Below are 26,420 nucleotides of genomic sequence, written 5' to 3'. Positions count from 1 at the left end.
AATTGCATCTCCACATTTGCTGCTAAATCTGTAATCCTGCTGGCTACTGTATTGGCTGACAAGCTTATGCCTTCAAACAGTTTCTTTTGATTCGGACATAAAATGTCACTTGCAGTTAAAAGACATTCTTTTATAAAAGAACCCTCTGTAAAGGGTCGTGATGACTTCGCTATCATCTCACTTAATGCAAAACTTACTCTCACAGAATCCTTGTTGGACTGGTTAATTTTGGTGAAGAAACTTCTTTGTTTGCATAATGCTGATTTAAGTTGAATAACTTTATCCTGTCTGACTTTGCCGGTGTACGCGTCATATTTCACACGGTGCATTGTTTCGTAGTGTCGACGCACATTGAACTCCTTCGGAACCGCTATCGTTTGCTGAAAAACGAGACAATGAATTTTATCGCTGACTTCAGTCACAAAATATAAATCCTCCCATCTGACTTGAAAAACTCTCTTTTCATCTGCGAGTTTTCTTTTTTTCGAAACAGAAGACATGGGCACTTGTTTTAAAAAAATATAGTAAAATCAAATTTATACAATGCAATCAACAGTGAGCGATAATAAACCGGATGTATGCTTTGAGCGCTACACGGAAATCAATGGAAAGACTACGAATAAATAAGTAGGTAAGATTTTCTCCTGGTTAAGATGGCGCTTTTGCAAAAGTTCAAACACCGACAATAGAAATGGGTCGCGCGCCGCATGAAATGCTTTTGCGGGCCGCGTGTTTGAGACCCCTGTACTAGGGCGTCAAGCTAGGTCTAGACTCTAGTGATCCTAGGGTGTCAAGCTAGGTCTAGTGATACTAGGGTGTCAAGCTAGGTCTAGTGATACTAGGGTGTCAAGCTAGGTCTAGTGATACTAGGGTGTCATGCTAGGTCTAGTGATACTAAGGTGTCATGGTTAAACTCAAACAATCATCTCTGCATACTAATTTATTGAAACATTATGTAAAATTTCTTGATATGCAAAGTAATTTCCAATGTATAACATCCAAAATCTTTTGAAATAATGCAGTTTTAAGTTAAAATTTCTAAAAATTAGAGTTGAAACATAAAAATAATCAAAAATACATGTACGTACATAATGTGAGTTAATTTAAATTATTTCTAATGTAAGCTGGGATAACTTACACCGATTATTTTTACACTGCATGTAATTTATGCTTTACCTTAGAAAGACCCAAATCGTAATGTACGTCTGGCATAGTATCAATGAAAACCTTTTTTACTGATTATGCTATTATTAATTTATTTTTTACATATAATCTAGGTTTTTATATTTATTTAGTTTAAATATTTTTATATAATGCGTTTATTTTAAAACAATAATTATGTACTGTAATTAAACTATTTCTCTTGGTTTTTGATGATTTATAATCATCAATTATAATTGATGATTTATTAAGTAATATATATAATGAATGATACAAAATACCATGTATTCTCATAACAATAGTGACATCAACATAAAAAATTTTACATGCTAATCGACTGTAACAGTTTAACATTGTCTATCAAGGTTTACTTGTTTGACTGGCTGAGCTGAATGGCCAGCTCTTAAAATTGTTCAAGACTTTAATTTCTGTAGGATTAAGATGGCCAAGTTACTAATGCTAGACTACTATGGAATACTAGCACCCCGGCGGTTCGGTGGGCTGTTTTGGATCATGAGCTGTAATAACTATGTGCATATTTATGGTGTGGTGGTGAGGCTGGTACATATGATGTGTGTAGGTGAGGCTGGTACATATGACGTGTGGAGGTGAGCTGGTACATATGACGTGTGGAGGTGAGGCTGGTACTTGTGACGTGTGGAGGTGAGGCTGGTACATACGACGTGTGGAGGTGAGGCTGGTACATATGACGTGTGGAGGTGAGGCTGGTACATGTGACGTGTGGAGGTGAGGCTGGTACATGTGATGTGTGGAGGTGAGGCTGGTACATATGACGTGTGGAGGTGAGGCTGGTAGGAATATAAGTATATAATGTTTAGGTCATACTTGTAGATCATTCTCGAAGATGTGAAACTGCTGGGCATTACCTATGACATTTTTTCTCATACGTCTGATCACTTTGAGCTCATGCTCAGTATGTGTGAAGGGCTCATCAAGGAGGGACACGCCTTTGTCGATGACACTGATGGGGATACAATGAAACAGCAGCGAAGTGAAAGAATCAACTCTCGCAACAGGGACAATGGTAGGCGTTGCTTTACCCTACTCTGTGACCTCCTCAAATTTCTCGTAAGGGATGGCTAGACTCTGACGAGATGTATTGTTTATATAGCCGGCATGCGTCTCACTGGACATCTTGATCTATGTTAGCGGAGTAGTAACTGATGCATCCGTGATTGGCTGATGGAGCACAATCTCAATTCCTTTTTATTCATTCACACCACAAGCTGATTTCGCTAAAAGTTTGCTTTCTATTGACACTGGTAGTGTTTTACGCAAACAATTATTGATATATGGACCAAGGTAGTCTCACTTGTAACAGATATGTGAAGGTCACAGGCGTAAACTGGAACTGTCTGTAAAACCTTTTTGATAGTCTTTTAACTGATTAAAACTATTATTTCTCTTGTTTGGTTCATATTCATTTTTTCACTTAGCTAGTTTTCATTATTTGCTTGAGCAAATTGTAGTAGTGCGAATAGCTGCGCTAATGTTATTGGCTATTAGAAACTATTGATTATCCGTCATAGATAATCAATATGCTTATGATATTTCAATAATTGTAATGTAAAATCCAGCAAGAAGTCATGGTTTTCACCCAACTGAAGCCAATTATCATTGGCCAATGTATTCATTGGTCAGTGTGTGTAGCCACCAGCTTCAGAGGTCTACACTAAGCGTCGTTTGTGCATTTTGCTGATGTGTTTAGTCTGACCTTTATGTACTCCCACTGACGGCTATTGGATCACATCTCACTGCATTTTAGGTTGTCAGCCTTCTCTCCGTACATAGCAGTAAGTTTACAAGAGTCTGCGCAGTAACATATACTTACACGTATAATATTATGCAATGCATTGCAATACCTTGGTACAGAGGTTTTCATCGCTCTTGATTATATGTAGATGTAGCTAAAAATCTCTCTAAGTGGGAGGAGATGAAGGCTGGGACTGACTATGGGCAGACGTGCTGTGTGAGAGCAAAGATAGACATGGCAAGTGATAACGGCTGCATGAGAGACCCAACTCTTTACAGGTGCAAGCCAGAGCCCCATCCTCATACCGGTACAAAGTACAAGTGAGTTCATATATTATATGTACTGTGTCATTCTTATTTTGCAATGTGATTGTTGTATTTCTGTGATTTTTATGTTGTTATGGTTGTTGTGAAACCTTGTGTAGGCATGATGAATTTGAGATGTTCATATTGTCTGATGATTAGAAAACTCAACATTTTTCCATCCTCCATACACACCACTGATCTGAGATATTTAGACAAACCGTGAATGCCACAGTTATTGAAACTTTTGCTTCTGCCATAAGTCTGTAGGTTTTTTATGCTATGACTTGTACTTTATCGATGAGAAATTTTTTCTTAGCTTGTGTTTCAACTTCACCGGTGGTGGCTTGGTCAAATACCCACCCAATCCATACATGTTGTTGCTGGTTTACTTACAGTATTCTGTTTGTGTTTGGTCTATAGCTGTAGCGATGTTTTACTGTTTGGAGCAGGTATTACCAAAATATTCCCTGTCTGTTTTTGCTGACAATCGTCAAATGATTTTTTGAAAACCTTTCAAATAACTTGCTATACCATCAAATTTAGTTAGCCACAAACAGCTCTTGATGCTCATTATGAAAGCAGGTAGAAACCCTGCTACGCCGGTTATTATTATACAGCCCTGGTGCTTTATGATCTCGTTACAGGGTTTATCCCACCTATGATTTTGCCTGCCCCATAGTGGACTCAGTTGAGGGTGTTACACACGCCCTCCGTACGACAGAGTATCATGACAGAGATGATCAGTATAACTGGTTCATTGAGAAACTACGGCTGCGTCCTGTGCATGTCTGGGAATACAGTAGGCTCAACCTTCAACATACGGTCCTCAGCAAGAGAAAATTAACCTGGTTTGTTAACGAAGGCCATGTGACAGGCTGGTAAGTACCTGTAGGAACTGAGTCTAGATGTAACTATGCTGTAGCCTATTAATGTTGCTGACTGAGTGCTTGCCTGATATCGGAGACCAAGTGTTGAGCTCATGTACATGGGTTGGTTTTGTTTCCTTGTTTTATGAGCTATTTCTGGATCTGATTTCTTGCAACATCAGGTTGGCAATCAGTCCATGCTGGCATTCAATTCATGACTGATAGTAGTTTGACAGTTTTATTTAGTTCAGCAATTCGATCATGTTTTTTTGTTGTTTTATCACTTCTTTTGCTATTCGATGTGTAGAAGTGGTTTCTTAAAATTAAAATTAGTTAAGGCAAGATCGGTATTTTGAGCATACAACTAAGAGATGTAACTATTCGAGTCATGTAACTATACTATTGGAGTCACGGAATCCATTGGGATGTTATATTGACCATCTACAGCTGTTCCATTTATGACATTTAACGACAGTTCAGAACTTCAGATCACTGGTTACAGCAGTACCAAAGTACCAAATGAGACCACGATCAACTTTGCCTGTTTAGGTTTGTCTTGTTGGCTTTAACATTTCTTAGTGACCAATCAGCCTGCTCATCTTGTTTTATTAGAATGTACAATCAATTTTGTTTTTAAAAAAAATTTTTGACTTCTTTATAACCATTTTGTGATCATCTGACGTAATGATTTCAAGTAGTTATTTGCTGGATATTCAATTACCGTAAAACCTCTATTTGAAGACCACCTCTATTTGAACACCACCTCTATTTGACCGCCTCCTTTATTTGACCGCCATCCTTCTATTGAACGCCACCTCTATTTGACTGCCATTTTGACCTTTTTTTTATTTTGATGAACCCATAATAGCAAATGATCAATCGAAAAGGGTCCACCATATGATACTAATAATACTCAGTTATATCAATAACAATTAATTCTTTCGTTATTGCTGTTCGTATCGAAGTCTGTTTTTTAAACCCAAAGCTTTACCTTTTTTTCTTTAAAACTTTGAAAACAATATCATAGAAATAATTAATCACTGTATCAGGCTAATAGTATTTCCTTATTTAAGGCTATCTTGATACTTCCACGTATATGCAAAACGGTTTAGCAATTACTATGGCATCTGCACAACTACTTTGAGGCTCAAACTTGTGCTTATCACGCATGTGCACGTACAGCTGAACACACATTCTGGTAAATAATGTATGGATGCTAATATTAACTATTTAGCAATGCGATGTTGCTTCGCCTAAAGGAGAGTGCAAAATATAGGCACATTTGCTTCACTTGTAAAATGGCTAAATTTATCTTGCCAAAATTTTAACGAACTATTTAAAAATTAAACACTGCCTTTTATTTGAACGACACCTGTAATAAGACATAACTATGAGAAAAGGGTTGAAAAATAGAGCGCTATGACGTTCAAATAGAGGTTTTACAGTATATGACGCCGTGACTTCCTTGTTTGTCTTACAAAAAATTTCACTTTTTTCAGTTATCTTGTACCACTCTAAATTCTGACATGTTAAAACATTCTATACAAAACTGTTATTGAAACCATGCCATTTTTTTGGCATTGAAAGGCCCATTTCAGCCATGGAGCTTTCAGTTATGTTTTATATAAAACTTTTTATGAACATTTCTAAAAAGCATGAATTTTTATTATCAACATAAGATTAAAGTGTACTCTATGTGCCTACGACTTGGTTATAGCCCACCTATATGCCTAGCTGGGTAGGATACCTATCAACTACTACTTGGTGTAGCTCGCTATAACTAATGGAATTGGATGTATTTCAGGGATGACCCAAGATTTCCCACGGTGAGGGGAGTTCTGCGCCGAGGCATGACTGTGGAAGGACTGAAACAGTTTATAATCGCTCAGGGTGGCTCTCGCTCTGTCGTTACTATGGAGTGGGATAAGATCTGGTCGTTCAATCGGAAGGTTTGATATTTTAGCACACTTATACAAATAAGCTTCTTTCCAGAAATAGGAGCGAAATTTGGGCAGACTCAATATTATAGCATCTTTCTGTGATTTCTGTTTCTATGTCTATTTGAATGATACTCTTATGATTTTTTGCGTGTGTGGTTTAGCCGCACTTCAATCTCGCTGTTATCTGGACTGCTCGGGGAGGAAAAGGTGGCGCCTTTAATGTATAAACTCTAAGGCAGTTTGCTATGCTTCTGGGTCATTTTTCATTTGTAATTGTGATTGGAAGCGCGGATATCAAGTTCTTGAAAAAAGTAATAAGCCTCTTTCAATATCATTAAAACAGGCTAAGATGTGTCGCCGCAATATCCAACATTCATGGTAAGGTGACTTCGTGTCATTCACTGGCTCATTTAAAATTTAAGAGTGAGTCACTCTATGTAAGATCTTTTAATTGGTTGGTTGATGACGCTTTAGTCAAGTGTTCCAGGTTACAGCAGTAATATTTTTATCTTCGGTTTGTTACAAGTAGGTGCATTGCTATTAAGAACGATAAACCAATATTGTAGCATCAATGTGACTGAATTAATATCGTTGATCGTCTCTCTGGTAGATGATATATATGCCTTACTTGATTTGCATCACGTTTAATATGTAGGTCATTGACCCGGTAGTCCCAAGGTACTTTGCTATTCTCAAGGAGGAAATGGTACCAGTATATATCGACGGCACACCTGAGAGCTCAGCAAAGATACCTAAACACCCCAGGGTATGTGCTTAGCTAATTGTATTTTCGGTGTGAGTGTTCAAGAAACTAAGGCTAGATGTAAGTGTTTAATAAACGGTTATAAAGGTTATATGTAGGTTTAATGGACTAAGGCTATGTGTAGGTATTTAATGAACTGAGGTTTTATGTAAGTGTTGAAGGAACTAGGGCTAGATGTAAGTGTACAAAGAATAAATGCAATTTTTCAAGCCGCAAAAGTTAGAGGTCTGATTTGCCTACTATCACCATTATTAGCCCTGAACTATATTGGCTATATTAGAACATATAATAAATTATATTGGCCATATTGCAATATGTAATAAACTATATCAGCTATATTGAAATATATAATAAACTATATTGGCTATATTGGAATATGTAATAAACTATATCAGTTATATTGAAATATATAATAAACTATATTAGCTATATTAGAATATATAATAAACTATATCGGCTATATTGGAGTACATGATAAACTATATTGGCTATATTAGAATATATAATAAATTATATCAGCTATATTGGAGTATATAATAAACTATATCGGCTATATTGGAATATATAATTAGCTATATCGGCTATATTGGAATATATAATAAACTATATCGGCTATATTGGAATATATAATTAGCTATATTGGTTATATTGAAATGTATAATAAACTATATTGGCTATATTAAAATATATGCTAAACTATATTGGCTGTATTGGAATATATAATAATCTATATTAGCTATATTGAAATATATAATAAACTATATTGGAATATATAATTCTCTAGAATGAAGCTGCCGGAGAGAAAACAGTCTACTACTCCAGCAAGGTCTACATAGAGGGTGCTGATGCTGCCGAGTTGAAGCTGGGTGAGATGGTAACTTTCATCAACTGGGGCAATATCACCATAACAGGCATTGAGCTTCATCCGTCGTCGCAGAAGATAAAAAATTTACAAGCCAAACTCAACCTCGATAACAAGGTTCGTCGGTGCAGATTTGCTTTTACTTGCTTTCAAAACATGCGTGTCCACTTTGGCTATTCGTTTCACTTTTTGTTTTTGCTGGCAGGACTTTAAACAGACAATGAAGATCACATGGTTGGCTGATCACAGCCAGGCAGCACATGTCGATGTCCAATGTATTCACTATGGAGATTTAATAACGAAACCTGTTCTTGCTCCTGAGGATGACTTCAAGGTAGGCGTGTCTCTGCCATTCTTTTACTGATAACAGCAAGCGACGGATGGAATGACTCAGTTTGACTTGTCAGCTAGTAACAGTAATAAAAATGAGGGTGTCTTCGGAGTCTGACAACTGCTTAGCAGGTTTAAAGATGTGGTTGCGTCAAATCTGAGTTGATTTTAAAAGAAAGCATTTTTTTGTCCATCAGTTGATATGTTGTTTGTTGTTTGTTGTGTTAGGCGATCTCATTGTCAAGATATTTGAAGATTAAAATCGAAAAAAGTTGATCGCGGTAAAAACGCTCAGGCCAAAAAAACATGCCCAGACTTGCCCAAAATGATATAACGAGTGATACAACCTGTCTCTATCTCTCGTATTCACATCGGCTATTGCGATAAAAGTCTAGTCCTACGCGGCTCTATTAGCATAAATTTTATTTTGCATTTGTTCATGTTGGCTAGAATAAAATATGTTCGCATATATGACGAAACCAACTGCATCCCAAAAAGTCATGTATAGTCAACGCTATCTAGTCATTATCATCTAGTATCATTATCAATTGGTAGAAAAAATTTGCTGATCACATTCGATTAGTTAATTCAAGTACAAAACGAATGGTTTTATGAGTTAGCCGAAATAGTGAATGCAAAACAACGTCAATTTCGTTGAAATAGATTAACCCAACTATTCCGCCAAAAGATTACCAAATGTTTGTGGACTCACCTGTTTTCACTTAGTAGGGTGAAGCATAAAATTTTTTGAACATAATATTTAGTCCGTTGGAATTGAGTCGAGCTATGCAAAAGTACCTGCCAATACAACTCGGATTACACTTCATAAATCCATCCATCAGAGAAGATGTCAGCACAGATGGCAACAGGGCTATGATGTATTCAATATGTTCTGCAAATCATGTTCTGCATTGTCTTCAACAATATTATTTTATTATATAATTTTTACAAGCCAAAAATTTTTCGTCGCAGCATAAAGTTTTTATTAAACCATTCATCCAAGTTGTGGCCATTCACATAGTTTCATCTCATATAATAGGACAAATTAATCTACCACAGCAAACACGACTGCTCCCCTAGTGAACCACATGAACATCCTGTAACAATAAAACAAATGTCATTCATATATACGTCGTTCTAACGCGTATCTACTGAAATCTTTAAATTTGAGAGTTAGATAGATTGCTAGTGTAATTTTCAAAATGAATAAATGTTTCACAAAAGCATAAATACGCAAAGCCAACAATTTAAAGTTTTTTTCTGAGAGTTGAAGATTAGCATTGGTCAATCGACGTTCCTCACTTTCTACAAGTGAGAAATGAACATAAATTCTAATCATAAATCTAATTTACTGGCTAAAATGCCAAAGAAAATTTTAAGCAAATGATATAGCTAGATGAAGCGATAAAAAGTTGTGAAACGATGATTCGTGATACAAAAAGTTATAATTTCACTTATTAGTAGATGTATTCATGAGTAATAAAATTATTACTGTTAGTTTAGAATATATGCAAAGGATACTCGTAGTTAAAGATAAATTTACCTCCATTCTCCTATCTTTCTCTGCAGCATAACGCTGTTGACGCTTGTCAGCTCGAACCATAACCTGTCTGCCTCAATCTTTAATGTCAGGTGATTAAAGATTGGGGCAGACCGGTTATGGTTAGAGCTGACAGGCGTCAACAGCGTTATGCTGCAGAGAAAGATGTGACTCAAAGTTTTCTGAGCGTCAGGTGGCTCAGAAAACTTTGAGTCACATTCGCATTTCCAATTCTTTGTTCGTCAATAAAGTCAATAAAACATGTTGGTGCAGTAATTCAGTAAATTAATGATGTCAATGAAATATCGTAGCTAACGTAGCTAGTAGAATCTACTACTAGTCAATGAGCATAACTAACTAGTAATAGAGTACGATCCCTAATAACCAGGATCTTCAAAATCACAGACAACCCGTTTTACGAGCGATAATACTCAATATGACCTATATAAAAATTTCGTGCTGATGATTGGCTAATGAAGAGATCTTATATTTATCGCTCGTGGACTCTTTTCAGATGTATCACTCGTTACATCACTAATGAAGCACCCGCTCGAATCAGAGCTTTTTAAAAGATGGCCTCATTCAAATGCATATATCTCTGGACAGGATTGGTCTACAAAGACAAAAATGACATCACATTGTAGCTGATGTTTTAGCCTTTTATTGGTCTTAATTTTATTAAATCGACCTTTTTGACGCAACCACATCTTTAAGTAAGGTCTACTGTGTTTCTGTGTGCGCTCAGCTTGCTCCATCTATAGAGTTACTCATGTCATTATAGCCTTAGGCTGCACTGTGGATGTAAAACCATGGATTTTTGTATAACCATATACAGTCAAACATGGATAACTCGTCCACGGATAGCTCGAACACATGGTTAATTCGAACATTTCCTTTGGTCCGTTCCCACGTACATGTAATGATAAATTGCTATAGATAACTCGAACTCAGCACTGTTAATTCGAACTGTTTTTTTGCCCAACGGCTACCGAAACGGTTGTTATCGCTTTAGAAAATCACTTTATTCAAAGCCATAGAGGTAAACTTCATCTTTTCGTAATTCATAAGCGTCGTTATTACCACCATCGGCAAAATATTTTTGTCAACGACTTTTCTAAAAGTTTGGTGAAATTTGATTTATGCTGCGATACGATGAATAGCACGGGCTAGCCGGGTCACGCGCTCAAGGATTTTCGCCGCGCACATACAAAACAAAAATCGCATGTTGTTTTGTATGTGCGTGGCGAAAATCCTTGAGTGCGTGACCCGGCTAGCCCGTGATGAATAGTTTTCCGACGTTGATTCCGTGTTGAATCAACGTCGGAATGTTGAATGTTTAAAACGTCTTAAAAATTGTAGTAATTAAAGGTATACGTTGTCTGAGCTACAAAAAACTATTCATCGTTTGACCTAAACACAGAATACGTGTGTACATTCAATAAGTATCTATTAAAAAAGCGTGAGTGATATTGAATGTACCGTAAAACCTTGTAAAACTTCTAATTGAACTGCCTCGGAGTGTTGCTCTTAACGAATCCCAGGTAAAGTAAGGTAATCTGCATAAACTTCAAGAAAAAACGGCAAAATTGATCGTGGGTAAAACCCCAAAAGAAAAAAATGTCTTTTCTTTTGAGCATTTCAACAACGATCAAGTTTTGCCAATGTCAATCTGAAAAACGTCCTGGCAATAACATCACCTCAAACAACAAACCAATCTCAAGTGATAGAAAAATCTCTATACTTTTTGATAAAAACGTTTTAAACTTTACATTAGAAGCATTTAATTTGAAACAAGCTATTTGTGCTTTTGATTTATATTATAGTTTGTATATGTACATGTATCTACTAATAAATAAGTAAATATATGGACTTGTGACAGTGCTCTGATAACTTGAACGCTCTGATAATTCGAACACTTTTGCTCGGTCCCTTGAAGTTCGAGTTATCCATGTTTGACTGTATATGGTTATACGAAAGTTGTTATTGGGAGCTATGTATGAAATCATTCATTCTTACATAGCCTAGTGTGCCCTATTGATAAAACCATTTTTATATAACCTTGTAGTGCAATCTAAATACATACATTCATACTTGCATATACACGTATATAGAGCCCTATAAGTGACTCCATTCAAATCTATTCATTGTTATGGAGTCTTTGAGTGTACTGTGTGTCAGTCATTCATTGCTATAATTGCTACATCGCCTTAGATAAACTAGATGCTCTGCGTGAATACATTCATTGTTATGCATAGCCTTGGTGGATACTGTGTATAGCACTATTAATTTTGGTAAAGCTGTATACGGAGTATATGCGACGGTGTTAATATTAATTTATGCATCAAGACATTAAATATAGTAGAATTATAATGAGCTTTTTTACATCAGTGAGTAAGAGTTGTGTGATCATGCAAATGAGGATGATTAATGTCTATGCCTGTCTTGTAGTAGGCATCAAAATAAGGTTGTAGTATATGTTCGTGCAAAAATTAAATTGTTTGCATACTAGCAGATTAATTTAGTGCGGCAACCTACATACATTTTTGTATGAAAATAATAAAGAATGTGTACATCAATTTATAAAAGCATGCCTAATATTGATGATGTGATACAAGGAAAGCTTTATGCCGCTTATGTTGGGGTTTTTAAAACTGCAATGTTTGAAATGAGAAACTAACGAACAGGAAAAGTAAGGTTATAAATTTGCCTGTATCGTCTATTTCTATTGAGTTGTTATATAGTTGACCCAACGGAGCATCTAGCTTCACTATTGCTGTTATAACAGCCATCTGGCCCTGGTTCAAACCTATCTGCTGGTGGCTGATGTCTCGAATAACAAACTCTTGCAAAAATCATAAGCACAAACCAAATTGAGTTTCAGCGATGCAAAGATAGTGTTTTCAGTCGAGTTCGCTGTCACGACTGAAGACACCATCTTCAACTCACCTGTTTCATACTGCCACTCACACTGTCTTTCACGCTGTTAACTCTGTCTGAATTCAGTTTTAGTCAGTTTTATTCGGTATGTCATACAGATGACACTTAGTATGTAATACAGTCGATATTCAGTATGTCATACAGTTGATATTTAGTATGTCATACAGTCGATATTTAGTATGTCATACACGATATTCAATATGTCATACAGTCGATATTTAGTATGTCATACAGTCGATATTCCGTATGTCATACAGTCGATATTCAGTATGTCATACACTCGATATTTAGTATGTCATACACTCGATATTTAGTATGTCATACAGTCGATATTTAGTATGTCATACAGTCGATATTTAGTATGTCATACAGTCGATATTCAATATGTCATACACGATGTTCAATATGTCATACAGTCGATACTTAGTATGTCATACACGATATTCAATATGTCATACAGTCGATGTCTCTTAGAGTTTTGTGTTTTTTGAATAGGACTTTGTGAATCCCAACAGCAAGACTGTATACAATATGCTTGGAGATCCCGGGTTGGCCGAGTTAAAGAAAGGGGATATCATACAGCTTCAACGTCGAGGCTACTATATCTGTGACAAGCCAGCCGGTGCGTTGAGTGTGCACACCGGCACCCACTCTCCATGTGTCCTCATCAACATTCCTGACGGGCACCAGAAGGAGCAACCTACTTCTGGTAGCAAGAAGGTGATCGTCAGTTCTGTCTGCATTGATACATTAATGCCAGCTCTCAGTTCTGGTTGGAAAATCATTAACAAGTTATCGGAGTGGTCAGAGTAGAGTTCACTATGTGTCTTGTATAAGTGAGCTCTTTCAAAACCTCACCAATAGGTCATATAGGTGACATATAGGTCTTCCTCCATAGTTTCCCATGCCTTTATCCTTGTATATTGACAGAGCAGGTGCATGGTGGGTATCTGTTTACTGTCTACTTGTGATTTCTCACCCTTAATATATTTACTGGAATACATTTTGTACTCTATATTTGAAATGGTCTGAAAGCCTATAACAGCATTCATGCTCTTGAGGCGTTTTCCATTATGCTGTATGCCTGACTGAGAAAAGTTCTTGATTGGCCGATGGTCTTGTACTAAACCAAGAAAATCTTCTGTTGTGATGCGTGGCGCTCAGACTGTTTAAGCTCCTTGGTTGGTTTAGGAGGCTTCATCAGCTAACAAGAGCGTTGGGCGGGAGAAGAAGGCCAAGGTACAGGCAGTGTCTGGAGACAGCAAGGAGACTAAAACGTGTCAAACAGCTGCTGCTCTTGAATTGTATGAGAAGATAACTGCTCAAGGCAATGTCGTCCGTGAGCTGAAGGCACGAAAAGCTGCAAAGGTTGGTCATGGTGCAGATAGTATCGATCAAGTGCGCATGGGTGGAGAGGGTAGGTTATTGCTACTTTTATTGGCTGAAATTATTGCAAGCTTGAGGGTGTTTTGTCTGAGGCTCATCGGCTAACATTCGAGGCTGATGATTATACATGCTGTGTTCTTGTGATGAACCCAAGTACTCATGTCATTGCTACTGTGTCTTTATAATGTATGACCCAAGTACTCATATCATTGCTACTGTGTCTTTATAATGTATGACCCAAGTACTCATGTCATTGCTACTGTGTCTTTATAATGTATGACCCAAGTACTCATGTCATTGCTTCTGTGTCTTTATAATGTATGACCCAAGTACTCATATCATTGCTACTGTGTCTTTATAATGTATGACCCAAGTACTCATGTCATTGCTACTGTGTCTTTATAATGTATGACCCAAGTACTCATATCATTGCTACTGTGTCTTTATAATGTATGACCCAAGTACTCATATCATTGCTACTGTGTCTTTATAATGTATGACCCAAGTACTCATATCATTGCTACTGTGTCTTTATAGTGTATGACCCAAGTACTCATGTCATTGCTACTGTGTCTTTATAATGTATGATCCAAGTACTCATATCATTGCTACTGTGTCTTTATAATGTATGACCCAAGTACTCATGTCATTGCTACTGTGTCTTTATAATGTATGACCCAAGTACTCATGTCATTGCTTCTGTGTCTTTATAATGTATGACCCAAGTACTCATATCATTGCTACTGTGTCTTTATAATGTATGACCCAAGTACTCATGTCATTGCTACTGTGTCTTTATAATGTATGACCCAAGTACTCATATCATTGCTACTGTGTCTTTATAATGTATGACCCAAGTACTCATATCATTGCTACTGTGTCTTTATAATGTATGACCCAAGTACTCATATCATTGCTACTGTGTCTTTATAGTGTATGACCCAAGTACTCATGTCATTGCTACTGTGTCTTTATAATGTATGATCCAAGTACTCATATCATTGCTACTGTGTCTTTATAATGTATGACCCAAGTACTCATGTCATTGCTACTGTGTCTTTATAATGTATGACCCAAGTACTCATATCATTGGTACTGTGTCTTTATAATGTATGACCCAAGTACTCATATCATTGCTACTGTGTCTTTACAATGTGTGACCCAAGTACTCATATCATTGGTACTGTGTCTTTATAATGTATGACCCAAGTACTCATATCATTGGTACTGTGTCTTTATAATGTATGACCCAAGTACTCATATCATTGCTACTGTGTCTTTACAATGTGTGACCCAAGTACTCATATCATTGGTACTGTGTCTTTATAATGTATGACCCAAGTACTCATGTCATTCGTACTGTGTCTTTATAATGTATGACCCAAGTACTCATATCATTGGTACTGTGTCTTTATAATGTATGACCCAAGTACTCATATCATTGCTACTGTGTCTTTACAATGTGTGACCCAAGTACTCATATCATTGGTACTGTGTCTTTATAATGTATGACCCAAGTACTCATATCATTGGTACTGTGTCTTTATAATGTATGACCCAAGTACTCATATCATTGCTACTGTGTCTTTACAATGTGTGACCCAAGTACTCATATCATTGGTACTGTGTCTTTATAATGTATGACCCAAGTACTCATGTCATTCGTACTGTGTCTTTATAATGTATGACCCAAGTACTCATATCATTGCTACTGTGTCTTTGTGTTAGGCTGAGGTTGATCATGCATTGAGTCTGCTCCTCAGTCTGAAGGCTGACTACAAGAATAAAACCGGAAGTGATTGGGTGCCACCAAAGGCACCGGTTGCGTCAAGTGTCGCACAGGGCAGTTCAGTCAAGCAGAAGAAAAGCAAGAAAGCTTCTCAGGTGAGGAATATAATAGCTATATGGTGGACGCTTCTATAACATATACTTCCTACAGTGTAAATTCCCATAACGAAAAAAGTTTATGTGAAGTTTTTTTTCTTCAGACTATGTAAAAATATTTCATACAACGTTACGTTTTAAATCGGCGTGATTCAACTTCGATTTGAATAGTGAGACTCGTAATTAGTTAGTGGTCGTAATCGTAGTTAGCATAAAGGTATCACTTACTGCACTTGGGAGAGAAAATGGCGTGCCTTTGTTACGTGCCTGTATGTTTCTCTGTTATATATACTAGTAGCCTGACAGTCTAGTTCACCATGAGAGAATGTCAGATATGCCAATAAAGTGCAGAGAATTAGTAGCTGCGCAATTATTCAAAAATCCCTAAAGTCAGTCAATCGGTGCAGATGTTAAAGTGTCGACATATCAAGTTGAATGTCACAAGTTGTCTCATCGAAAGGTAAAGCTATATGTATAAATCTCACAGCTTGTGTGTAGTTCGGTATGTCCAGCTATAGTTATTAAAGTCTTAGAATTAAAATTTGACTATTACTATATAATGTATACACCCTTTTCCCGTTTTCACAGTCAAAATGACGTATTAATTGAAACTCTGTGAACTCTTTTAACTCTATGAAACATGATGCTTCTTCGTGTTTTCGTGAACTTCTATTCCGGTTTTTCGTAAGGTTCAAGTGGTAAATCGGTCAAGGCCAATTCTTTTACGCGTTCATTTGTATTATCTCGAGTAGGAATAGCCTTTACATTCTCTCTCCGTTCGGTCAGACAAATACAGTACGATATCTCATTTTTATATTTGTATTAGTATCGAGATGTACCAGTATCATGGTATTCAAAGTTTTCATAGATAGATTCTGCTGGAACAGTAACCTTTACACAAGCACATACACTAGGCCCGAATTGTTATTATTAATTCAATATATTCAGTGTTTTTATTTTGTTTTCTCTGTTTGTATTAATTGTATCATTACCGAATCATCTTTTGTAATCGTAGCATGAAGACTCAATTTAGCTATTGGTAATTATTTCAAATTTACATTCAAACTCTTTTGTAGTTGTTATAATTTTTTTTAATTTATTTGACCGGCACAAAACCTTTGTTTCATGATATGAAGTTTGAAAGTTACAATTGTTTGACAAAGTTTGAAAACCATTACAGTTGTTTTTTATTTTTTCTCTCAATTTATTTAAAGGTTGACTTGCAACAAAATTCACATTACAGTTATTTGGTATTAAAAGATTCACCATGTTTTACTCTGCTGTGTTGTAGGTGCAAAATATGTGGAACTGTGATTACAAGCTCTTAAAAGCTAAAAACTGAACAGTTAATCGCAGCCATCACGAAAACGCCGTAGGTTGGAATCCCTTTATGTCGACGACGCACTCAACTCGACGTGGTTTTTGTTTTGACACGTGATGTTGTCATTTGAAATGAAAGGCCAATAAAAGGCTCAATATAAAACATCTCATAGGTACAAGGCTCAAATTACACAGAATTTGTGGATTACTTTTCAAAGTCAGAGTTTGAACATTTAATTATGACTGCACCAGCCCCGTAGAGTTTATACTTTATTTTGTTGCTAACATAATGTAAGTATTTGTTTCTACAGGCTGCTTTCATACAAGCTTTTAAGTTCGAGTCAATTCTCCGACGATTAAAAATCTAAAACTTTCAGCAAAGACTTTTTTACACAAAAATTGCACTGTAAATGCTGTGCCCGCCGTACTATGTTAGCAATAATACAAATGTATAAAAATGATATATTTGCATTGCTGACAGGCAGACATAGAACAAAAGAGTGTGACGGCTAAGGACCAGAGCTCAGAGCTGATAAGCACGCAGTCCACCTCAGATCTCAATGAAATGATAGCGAACCAAGGACAAATTGTGCGAGAGCTAAAGGCACAGAAAGCTAGTAAGGTAAGCAGCATTTCTAGCTGATTGAAAGTAAGTATATGAAGAGAACAAGCCTGATTATGTGGCAGACCTCGTGAGTTATCTGAAAATGTATCCACTGACAATCAAGAAACTAGGGCAACCGAACTGTGTAGATTGAATTATATCTTTAGCCAATTATGGGATCACAAGACACTTACAGGTAAGTGTGCAGTCAGTGTACACGTTTGGGGGATGAATGGGTTCTTCCGATGAAAACAGTTGCTGAGGTCTATTGCCAAAAGCTGACTCGCTCAATAGTCGCATGCGCATCAGGACACTGTTGTACATCAATTAGTTCGATTAGTTGTAACACCTACCAGCCGTCTACTGTTAATCTGTATGATACGTATGATCTAATCAAGAGATTAAGAGTAGCGCTGCTGCTTGCTGCCGTGTTTTTATTTTCACAAAGCTGATGAAGAACCTTTATAGCCTACAAAGTGATATTTGAAGATACTTGTAGTATTTTTGTCGTTGTCACCAACGGGTGACATTCTGGATTATGTAGGCCATCTTTTTCATCTTGATCAACCATTTACGTGTAGATGAGACTTGCGCACAACCTATCAGGAAGAATTATCATCAGCCCATTAACAGTAAAGTCAAACCTTGACGGACTAAGTTAGCCTGTTATGATATTTGTTTTATATATCGAAATTGCTATGTGTCAGAGTAAATATTCTTATAAGAAAACATTGTATTTTGTTTAATTCGTTCCAACGCCCAAAAATCAGCGGCTAAAACTCCACGTAATTACTTATATCGTTAATACAAATGCAGTATATTACGCTACGTGGCGATCTATATTATATGTAACAACCTGGGTTTTAACCATGGTTAAAATCAAATGATTTAGATTATTGATAAAATCATGGTTTTTACGAAAAAAATCATTATTCTTTTTATTCGTTCATAACTTTGCAGAAATAAGTATTTCTTGACAAACAATCTTGTTTTGATGTGTGTATAATAAATCTGTAAACACTCCTGTGTCATGAATTAGCAAGTCTGGTGGAGATTATAGACCGCGTAGACCATGTAGTGCAATGCTACAGTGGAGATTATAGACTGCACGTGTAGTGCAATGCTACAGTGGAGATAATAGACTGCACGTGTAGTGCAATGCTACAGTGGAGATTATAGACTGCACGTGTAGTGCAATGCTACAGTGGGGATTATAGACTGCACGTGTAGTGCAATGCTACAGTGGAGATTATAGATCGCGTAGACCGTGTAGTGCAATGCTACAGTGGAGATAATAGACTGCACGTGTAGTGCAATGCTACAGTGGAGATTATAGACTGCACGTGTAGTGCAATGCTACAGTGGGGATTATAGACTGCACGTGTAGTGCAATGCTACAGTGGGGATTATAGACTGCATGTGTAGTGCAATGCTACAGTGGGGATTATAGACTGCACGTGTAGTGCAATGCTACAGAAGTTGGGACCTTGAGTTTATTTAGTAAATCTCAAAGCAGGATTTATTGTGAGGTACAGTTTTTCCTCATTACTCTGAACATTTAATAAATGACATTATATTATCAAACACTTTACTGCAATCAGCTCAGTGCAAGCATTGAAGAGTATTCTCTACCTTTAGTTTCATTTATTAAAAATAAGAAACCAGCTAGGTACTGAAAACTGGCAAGCTTGTAATTATATTTCACATGCTCAACCACATCGATTGCACTGAAGAAGAACCTGCTCAAATATTTCATACCTTTTTATGTTTTTGGCTCTCATTCATACATTGTGTGAAGCTGCTAGTGGCTCTACTCCAGTAATTTACATGTGGTTTGCACATTTGGCTGTTGAGTGCAAGAAATATAAAGAATTTATCAGACTAAAGCGTGTAAGTCACTGATACTGAAAAGTGGGTTCACTAGGATTGCACGACGCTGTACAATGCAGTTCACAGACAACTTGCATAAGCAAAAATGGGCGAAAAAATTACATTTATTAAAATAAATCAATTGAGATAAAAAAAATGCGAATTTTTTTTGCATTCCATGTTTTAATAGTCCATGTTAAAAAATTTGCATTCTGAGGTGGTCATAACTTTTGGTTCCGCTGTACTTGGTTGCAACTTGGTTGTTGTAGACGGATGATAAGTCAGCAGATTCTGTGGCGATAATTATGTATTTATCAGCGTCAGCTTTATTAGCTGAAGTTGTTCTCTCGTAATTTTGTATGAATTCTGCAGGGCCATGAGGAATTTTTGCAGTTGTTTTCTCGTGATAGGGATTGATCGTAATAAAAAATAAATGTGTGTAGTAATGTGTTACATGTAGTTAGCAGACCATAAACAGACGTCATATGTTTATGGTCTGCTTCCTTATAAATCAACTTCCTTATAAATCAGTTTTGAAGCTAATTGAGTCTTTTTAAAGATGAACTTACCCAAATTTTAGTAGATTATTATCAAAATCTGATCGCTGTTAATATGCCCAGAAGAAAAGTTTGAGCAGAAATGACATCTCTAGTTGCAATAGTTGATATCGGCTATTGCGTTCAAGTTGCAGTGTTGCGCGTCTCTATTCTGTAGATCTCTTTGCAATTACAGACATCATAATCCCTCTTTTGCTTGATCTGAGCCTTTAACCGTGATGAAGTTTTGTCGATTTTAGTATTTAAATATCTTGGCAGTCCGATCACTTCAAACATAAAAACAATTTTTAATAAAATCTACTAGAATTTTATGTAAATTCATCTTTAACACTGATTTAAAATGGTAGTTAATACGTATCTCTAGTATAGATTGAATAACAACGTATGAAAATCTTTGCAAGCTTATGCAAGTGAAAGTTCCAAAACACTGCTTCAGTTCCTCTGTTCCTTTTTTAAACAGTTTAAGAAACTTGTATGTATATGATATACAAGTGATAGAAAAATACTGATACTTTCTGACAAAATCTTATATATATAATAAATCGTAAGCTGAAGCTATGCTTTACCTTACGATTTATTATATCTATAGACTTCTTCATTTGATGCGTTGTTTTGAGTAGTCATTTTTAATAATAGTGATGTTTCCTATGTCTTTTATACCCGAAGGAGGACGCAATAGATTTATTTACTTATAGAAAATGCATCTGTGCTTTCTAAAGCTGCATTCAACATTTTCTTGTCAACATTTCAGTTTTGTCATTGTGAGCAACGGCTATTTTTGTCTGGAACCCCAAGTATTTCCACTTGCGAAGTATTGTGACTGCTATGCATGGAATATTCTATGCATTTCCGACGTCTCGTCTGGGGGTATGACGTACTCCTAATGTACTCGGAACAAGGGTGTTGCGCTTATTGCGATGCTGATTGGGCCTCTATTATTATTTGGCTACGGTTCAGTGCTCATAACTGAGTGCAGCCACGTGTACACGAAATCCGGCTATTTTGTCAACATCTAATCTGAAGCTTGCATGGGTACGTAACAATCTTGTTCTTAGACCTTAGCTATTTGCTATAGTTTGTTTATGATATTTGTTTAGATTCAGTGTTGAAGGTGTTGACGTTATTTAGAGCTCTACTCACCTATGCTGAGCAGGCATTCTGTTGAAACTGTTGGATTGTTAACTGCGACAGTAGGGGTAGTAGTTGAATATAATAGGCGTCAGGCTGTGTGATGGCTTAGTTGGATGGCAGCCTAGAGTTGGTGAAGGTTTCATCTAGCTATGCAAATGAAATCTGGAAAATCTTTCCTGGAAACTATTTCTGGTAGCTTTTTAGCCTTTCCCTGAAGAGGCTACACTTGCCTCTACTTCATGTCAAATGTACAGCAACAACTTTGAAATATACATATCAGGGAAGTTTATGTTAGGTAATTGACTATAGATTGACTACCATTGACTATAGATTGACTACCATTGACTATAGATTGACTACCATTGACTATAGATTGACTACCATTGACTATAGATTGACTACCATTGACTATAGATTGACTACCATTGACTATAGATTGACTACCATTGACTATAGATTGACTACCATTGACTATAGGTTGACTACCATTGACTATAGATTGACTACCATTGACTATAGATTGACTACCATTGACTATAGATTGACTACCATTGACTATAGGTTGACTACCATTGACTATAGATTGACTACCATTTTCTGTGACTACCATTCTCTGTGACTACCAACACAGCGAATGGTAGTCAATATATAATGAAAATAAAACCAACAATTGTTGGCAGTGGTTTTATTCGATACAATGCTCTGTATATTTTGAGAGAAAAAAACTGATATTAAAAGTATAAATTATTATTTTAATACATGTATTGTATTGTGTACAAAAGTGCAATTCATTTTAAGCATTTTTTGATGGCTGGTTGACAATGGTGCAGATATTTTGAGTTTGTAACCCAGTAGGCATGTACATTGTAGTCAGTCTCAAGGGGACTGATTCTTTAAACAACCTAAAACATGGTGATTGTATATCGATGGCTCTTGCTCAACAGATTATTTCTCTTGAACACGATCCAACATGACCTTTAAGGTTGAAATTGGTTTATTTCTGAATAGTTAAGTCTTTGTTGGCTGATTGCATGAGTCGGAAATTAGACTCGCCATCGATATACATCTCCAGAATGACAAAACAGCTTAGGTTTGCCTTGAGTTGTTCCTTGAGTTGTTCCTTGAGTTGTTCCTTGAGTTGTTCCTTGAGTTGTTCCTTGAGTTGTTGCCTTGCCTTGAGATGCACAAACATCTCTAAAATAACAATAAACAGTTAACAAATGTAAAAGTAGATTTTGCGAAATGCTATTAGTTTATTATAGCCTCCCCTCAATGCTTCCAATTTTTTTCTCTTAGTTTGTGTTAGAGCTATAATTAAGGCCTCTGAAAGTTATCGGCTCTTGTGTTGGACTAGAAGTGGAGAGCCCCATAAAATTAGTCCTAGGAATCACTACACAAACCTGTCTGTTGCATTTTCATGTCATGTTCAACATTTACATTCTTTAGACCTATTCACCCGACAACTGAAACCACACATTGCTTTTTATCGCCTACATGTTTAGTCCCCAGTCTATAATCCTTAATCTTATAATTCCTCATCATTTGGAAAGGCTCTCGAAGTCACGAAAGCGTGGTGATTTTGCGTGAATTGCGAGTTTACTTTATAGTAAGTTGTTCTCTTTCTACTATGATATCTTAGATTAGTTGCCTACAAAGTCTAACTGGCTACAAAAGTATTTTTGTAACTCTCTTACGAATACTCTTGGACCTTATAATAGAAATCAATAGGAACATGTTAATAAGCTTTACATTGCTTGTCTGGATAATGCTTGACAAGCTTTCTTTAAAAGGACTAAGACTTGTAACAGCTTGTAATACTAGAGAAGCTGTTGGAACTTTTTTTCAATGATTTCAAACTATAAGCTGAGAGTATGGTCTAAGGTACAAATGGAAATTAAAAATACCTGAATCAAGTTTAAATGAAAGTATAGCAAAAAGTGTTTGGATGGACTTGTTCCAATGTCCCAGAAACAAGCAAGTACAAATTAAGATGTTTTCATGATTTTTATTTTTTGTTTGTTTATTTCTTCTGTTCCAGCCCAGGTGAGTGATAGCTATTCAATGGCGTTCCAACGCACAGTTGTCGGAGATTATAAACGTACTGATGCTCAATGTACTAGTTTGAATCATTCTGAATCAGTCTATGTATACTCTGAGAGTATAGTACAAGCCGAAGTATATGTACTCCTTGTAGGGTTTAGTACCAACAGATGTTTATGTATACTCTGCAGGGTACAGTATCAACAGACATATATGTATGCTTTGCTGAGTACAGTACAAGCTAAAGCCTATGTACACTCTGCCAAATGTAATACAAGTCATTATGGATGCTGCTATGACACTATATGTACACTTTGCAGGATGTAGATGACATTATATGTACACTTTGCAGGATGTACACGACATTATATACATGTACACTTTGCAGAATGTATATAGCACTATATGTACAATTCGCAGGATGTAGTGAAACCAGAGGTTGACAAGTTACTTGCCTTAAAGGAGAAGTTCAAATCTCAGACAGGTGAAAATTGGGTGGCAGGCATGGCAACTGTACAGAATGGCGTGAATAACAGTGCTGATGTCTGTAATGGAAACACTGCTGCCGATATCGAGAAAAAGATAGTTGAGCAAGGAAATGCTGTGAGGAAGATGAAGGCTGAAAAGGTGGATGCGGTGAGTGAAGCTGCTAGGGTGTATGTTGATATCTAGCCACCATCATTCTCCATGTTGGATGGAACAACTCCAAAAATACTGCTGATTAGATAGCTGTTCACTGTGAGTTCAGTGCACGGTACACCATATGATTAATTGTACTGTTTGATATTGAGTAACATGTGATAGATAAACGTCGTTAACTCTGTATGTTAAAGTGTCAATAAACCTTATTAGTGTGTATCATGTGGGAGATGTGCCTTAATCCTGTATATTATCTGACTGAGAGCGGATTTATTTTAGAATGAGTTGAAAGTGCAAACACACTAGGCGATTTTATCACCTGCGTCATTAGGAGTGCGGAGATAGCGCTGGCGTGCGCCTAAACACACTTGAGCGATTCACCAGCAATCGATAACGCGGGCATGCTCACAAACTGCCAATAAAGTTTCGTATCATCAGTTTCTTTGTAGCTGTTAAAAAATTTAAGTCATTATGGCGCCTTTTAGACAATGACGTAAGCAACTTCCGCTTTTGTTATTAGGTCTATCTCACTTACACAAATTGAACACTACAAGAAGGCATAAGAAAAAACGATTCTTGTATTTTTAACTGTAATATTTTTCAATTTTTATTTATAGTTTACTTTATAGTAGTTTTTATTTTTAATATATAATAAATATTTACCATTCTCAAGATGGTCAACCTGCGCAACTATTGACTCCCAAATGTTGGTTTTTAACTGGGTTTCTTTGTAATTTTTGTGTGTTGTGTCATACAAGTCTGGGTGTGCTCTTATTAAATTTATGAACACCTTCACGCAAAATCGCACTAAATATCACCTAGTGTGTTTGCACCTTAAAGGCTGATTGGTTATGCTGCTTAACCCTTTCGCTGGAGAGATGACATAATCGTCGTTTTCAGTAGGAGTTTATAAAGCCGTCGCCTAGTAACAATAAAAAAGCATAAGAATGCTGTTAAGTTTAAAATATTGTTGTTAAAATATTTGTCTATAAATTACGATATGAAACGATCATCTGACTTCAGGGCATTTATTTTTTTTGCTACAAACCAAACAAATAAGAAATCGCGATACCATCGCAAAATTGTAAAATGTAAAAACCAGTCAGCAAGCGATTCAGTTTTCGAAATGAAGAATTCCGCAGGATCAAACTTTCATTTGATCCTGCGGTGGTCAGTGATCGTCGACTCATCAATATAATAATAATTCACATGAAAGTGCGATGTCAACTCTAAAAACTTCAAATATATAGAGAAAAGTCATGGTTATGGTAGCTCGAACGATGATAATGCTATATCCACTTGTGCTGTTGTTGCCAATACAAGAAAAGTGCCTCATAATAGCAACTCCAATGCTTTTAAATTTTAGTACGTTATTATCAAATTTTAGTACATTATTATCAAAAAGTATAAGCATTTTTCTATCATTTGCGATTGTTTTTGATGTTTGAGGTGATCTGACTGTCGGGATGTTTCAAGATTAAAATCGATAAAACTTGATCGCCGTTAATATGCCCAGAAGAAAAGTTTGAGCAGAAATGACGTCTCTAGTTGCTATAGTTGATATCGGCTATTGTGTTAAAGTTGCAGTGTTGCGCGTCTCTATTCTGTAGATCTCTTTGCAACTATAGACATCATAATCCATCCTTTGCTTGATCTGAGCGTTTAACCATGATGAAGTTTTGTCGATTTTAATCTTGAAACACCCTCTAATACACCCATGCTTCTACCTCTAATACATTAGTTACTACTACTAGTTACTACTACTAGTTACTACTACTAGTTACTACTACTAGTTACTACTACTGGTTACTACTACTGAGATATCAGAAAATGAAGCAGATATAATCATGCAGGCTTTGAATGGTTGGAAACATGTTACTTAAACCATAACTGTCACGAACAACTTTTATTGTATTTACTAGGTAAATCAGACACGCTGATTCCGATTTTGTACTCAAAATAAAGATTAGTCCACTAACCTTCAAAGTCATTTAGGCTTTAAAGCGTTTCAATATCCGTTTCGAAAACAACACAATCGGCATTACAAGCTCTGCCCATAAATATGTGACGAAACCTAGCTTTTTCAGAAACGGAAGTTAGGAAAGTTTAGTCCGATTTAGAATAATAGAGATGGGTGTCTTAAAACCCATTATTATCTAAATCCAGCCTGTAAAATAATTTCAGTTTTTTATGAAAGGTATATAAACTATTTAAAATTGCTCGCAGCTTGTTACATGGCGTTTAAATGGGCTGGACGCCGAGAAAAATGAGCTCAAAAAGCGCGGTTTTATCGCGAGCTAGCGTTGTTATCGCGCTTTTTAAATATGCAATGCTAAATAGCTTATCTACCTTTCAGAAAAGACTGATATTATTTTTAAAGCTGGATTTAGATATTAATAGATTTTTAAACACCCATCTCTATTATTCTAAATCGGTCTAAACATCTCTGCGTAACTTCTGTTCCTAAAAAGCTAGGTTACGTCAAGTATTTATGGGCGGAGCTTGTTATGCC

General features: G+C 36.3%; 1 protein-coding gene across 1 annotated transcript in view; it reads left to right on the top strand.

Annotated features, from left to right (window-relative positions):
* Nucleotides 1–26,420, top strand: part of LOC137400143 (bifunctional glutamate/proline--tRNA ligase-like) — a 46,853-nt gene that overhangs the window by 9,369 nt on the left and 11,064 nt on the right. Inside the window, exons 7-18 of the mRNA XM_068086459.1 lie at nt 2,014–2,206; nt 3,084–3,255; nt 3,885–4,118; nt 5,911–6,055; nt 6,702–6,812; nt 7,594–7,788; nt 7,877–8,005; nt 12,974–13,198; nt 13,670–13,846; nt 15,593–15,748; nt 17,550–17,690; nt 23,690–23,905. Coding sequence (XP_067942560.1) covers nt 2,014–2,206; nt 3,084–3,255; nt 3,885–4,118; nt 5,911–6,055; nt 6,702–6,812; nt 7,594–7,788; nt 7,877–8,005; nt 12,974–13,198; nt 13,670–13,846; nt 15,593–15,748; nt 17,550–17,690; nt 23,690–23,905 — 2,094 coding nt within the window. The remainder of the gene's footprint in view (nt 1–2,013; nt 2,207–3,083; nt 3,256–3,884; nt 4,119–5,910; nt 6,056–6,701; nt 6,813–7,593; nt 7,789–7,876; nt 8,006–12,973; nt 13,199–13,669; nt 13,847–15,592; nt 15,749–17,549; nt 17,691–23,689; nt 23,906–26,420) is intronic.

The sequence above is a fragment of the Watersipora subatra genome, chromosome 7, assembly GCF_963576615.1.
Source record: "Watersipora subatra chromosome 7, tzWatSuba1.1, whole genome shotgun sequence".
Taxonomy (NCBI): Eukaryota; Metazoa; Bryozoa; class Gymnolaemata; order Cheilostomatida; family Watersiporidae; genus Watersipora; species Watersipora subatra.
The sequence above is the reverse complement of the archived record's forward strand: the minus strand, read 5'-3'. Positions and strand labels throughout refer to the sequence as shown.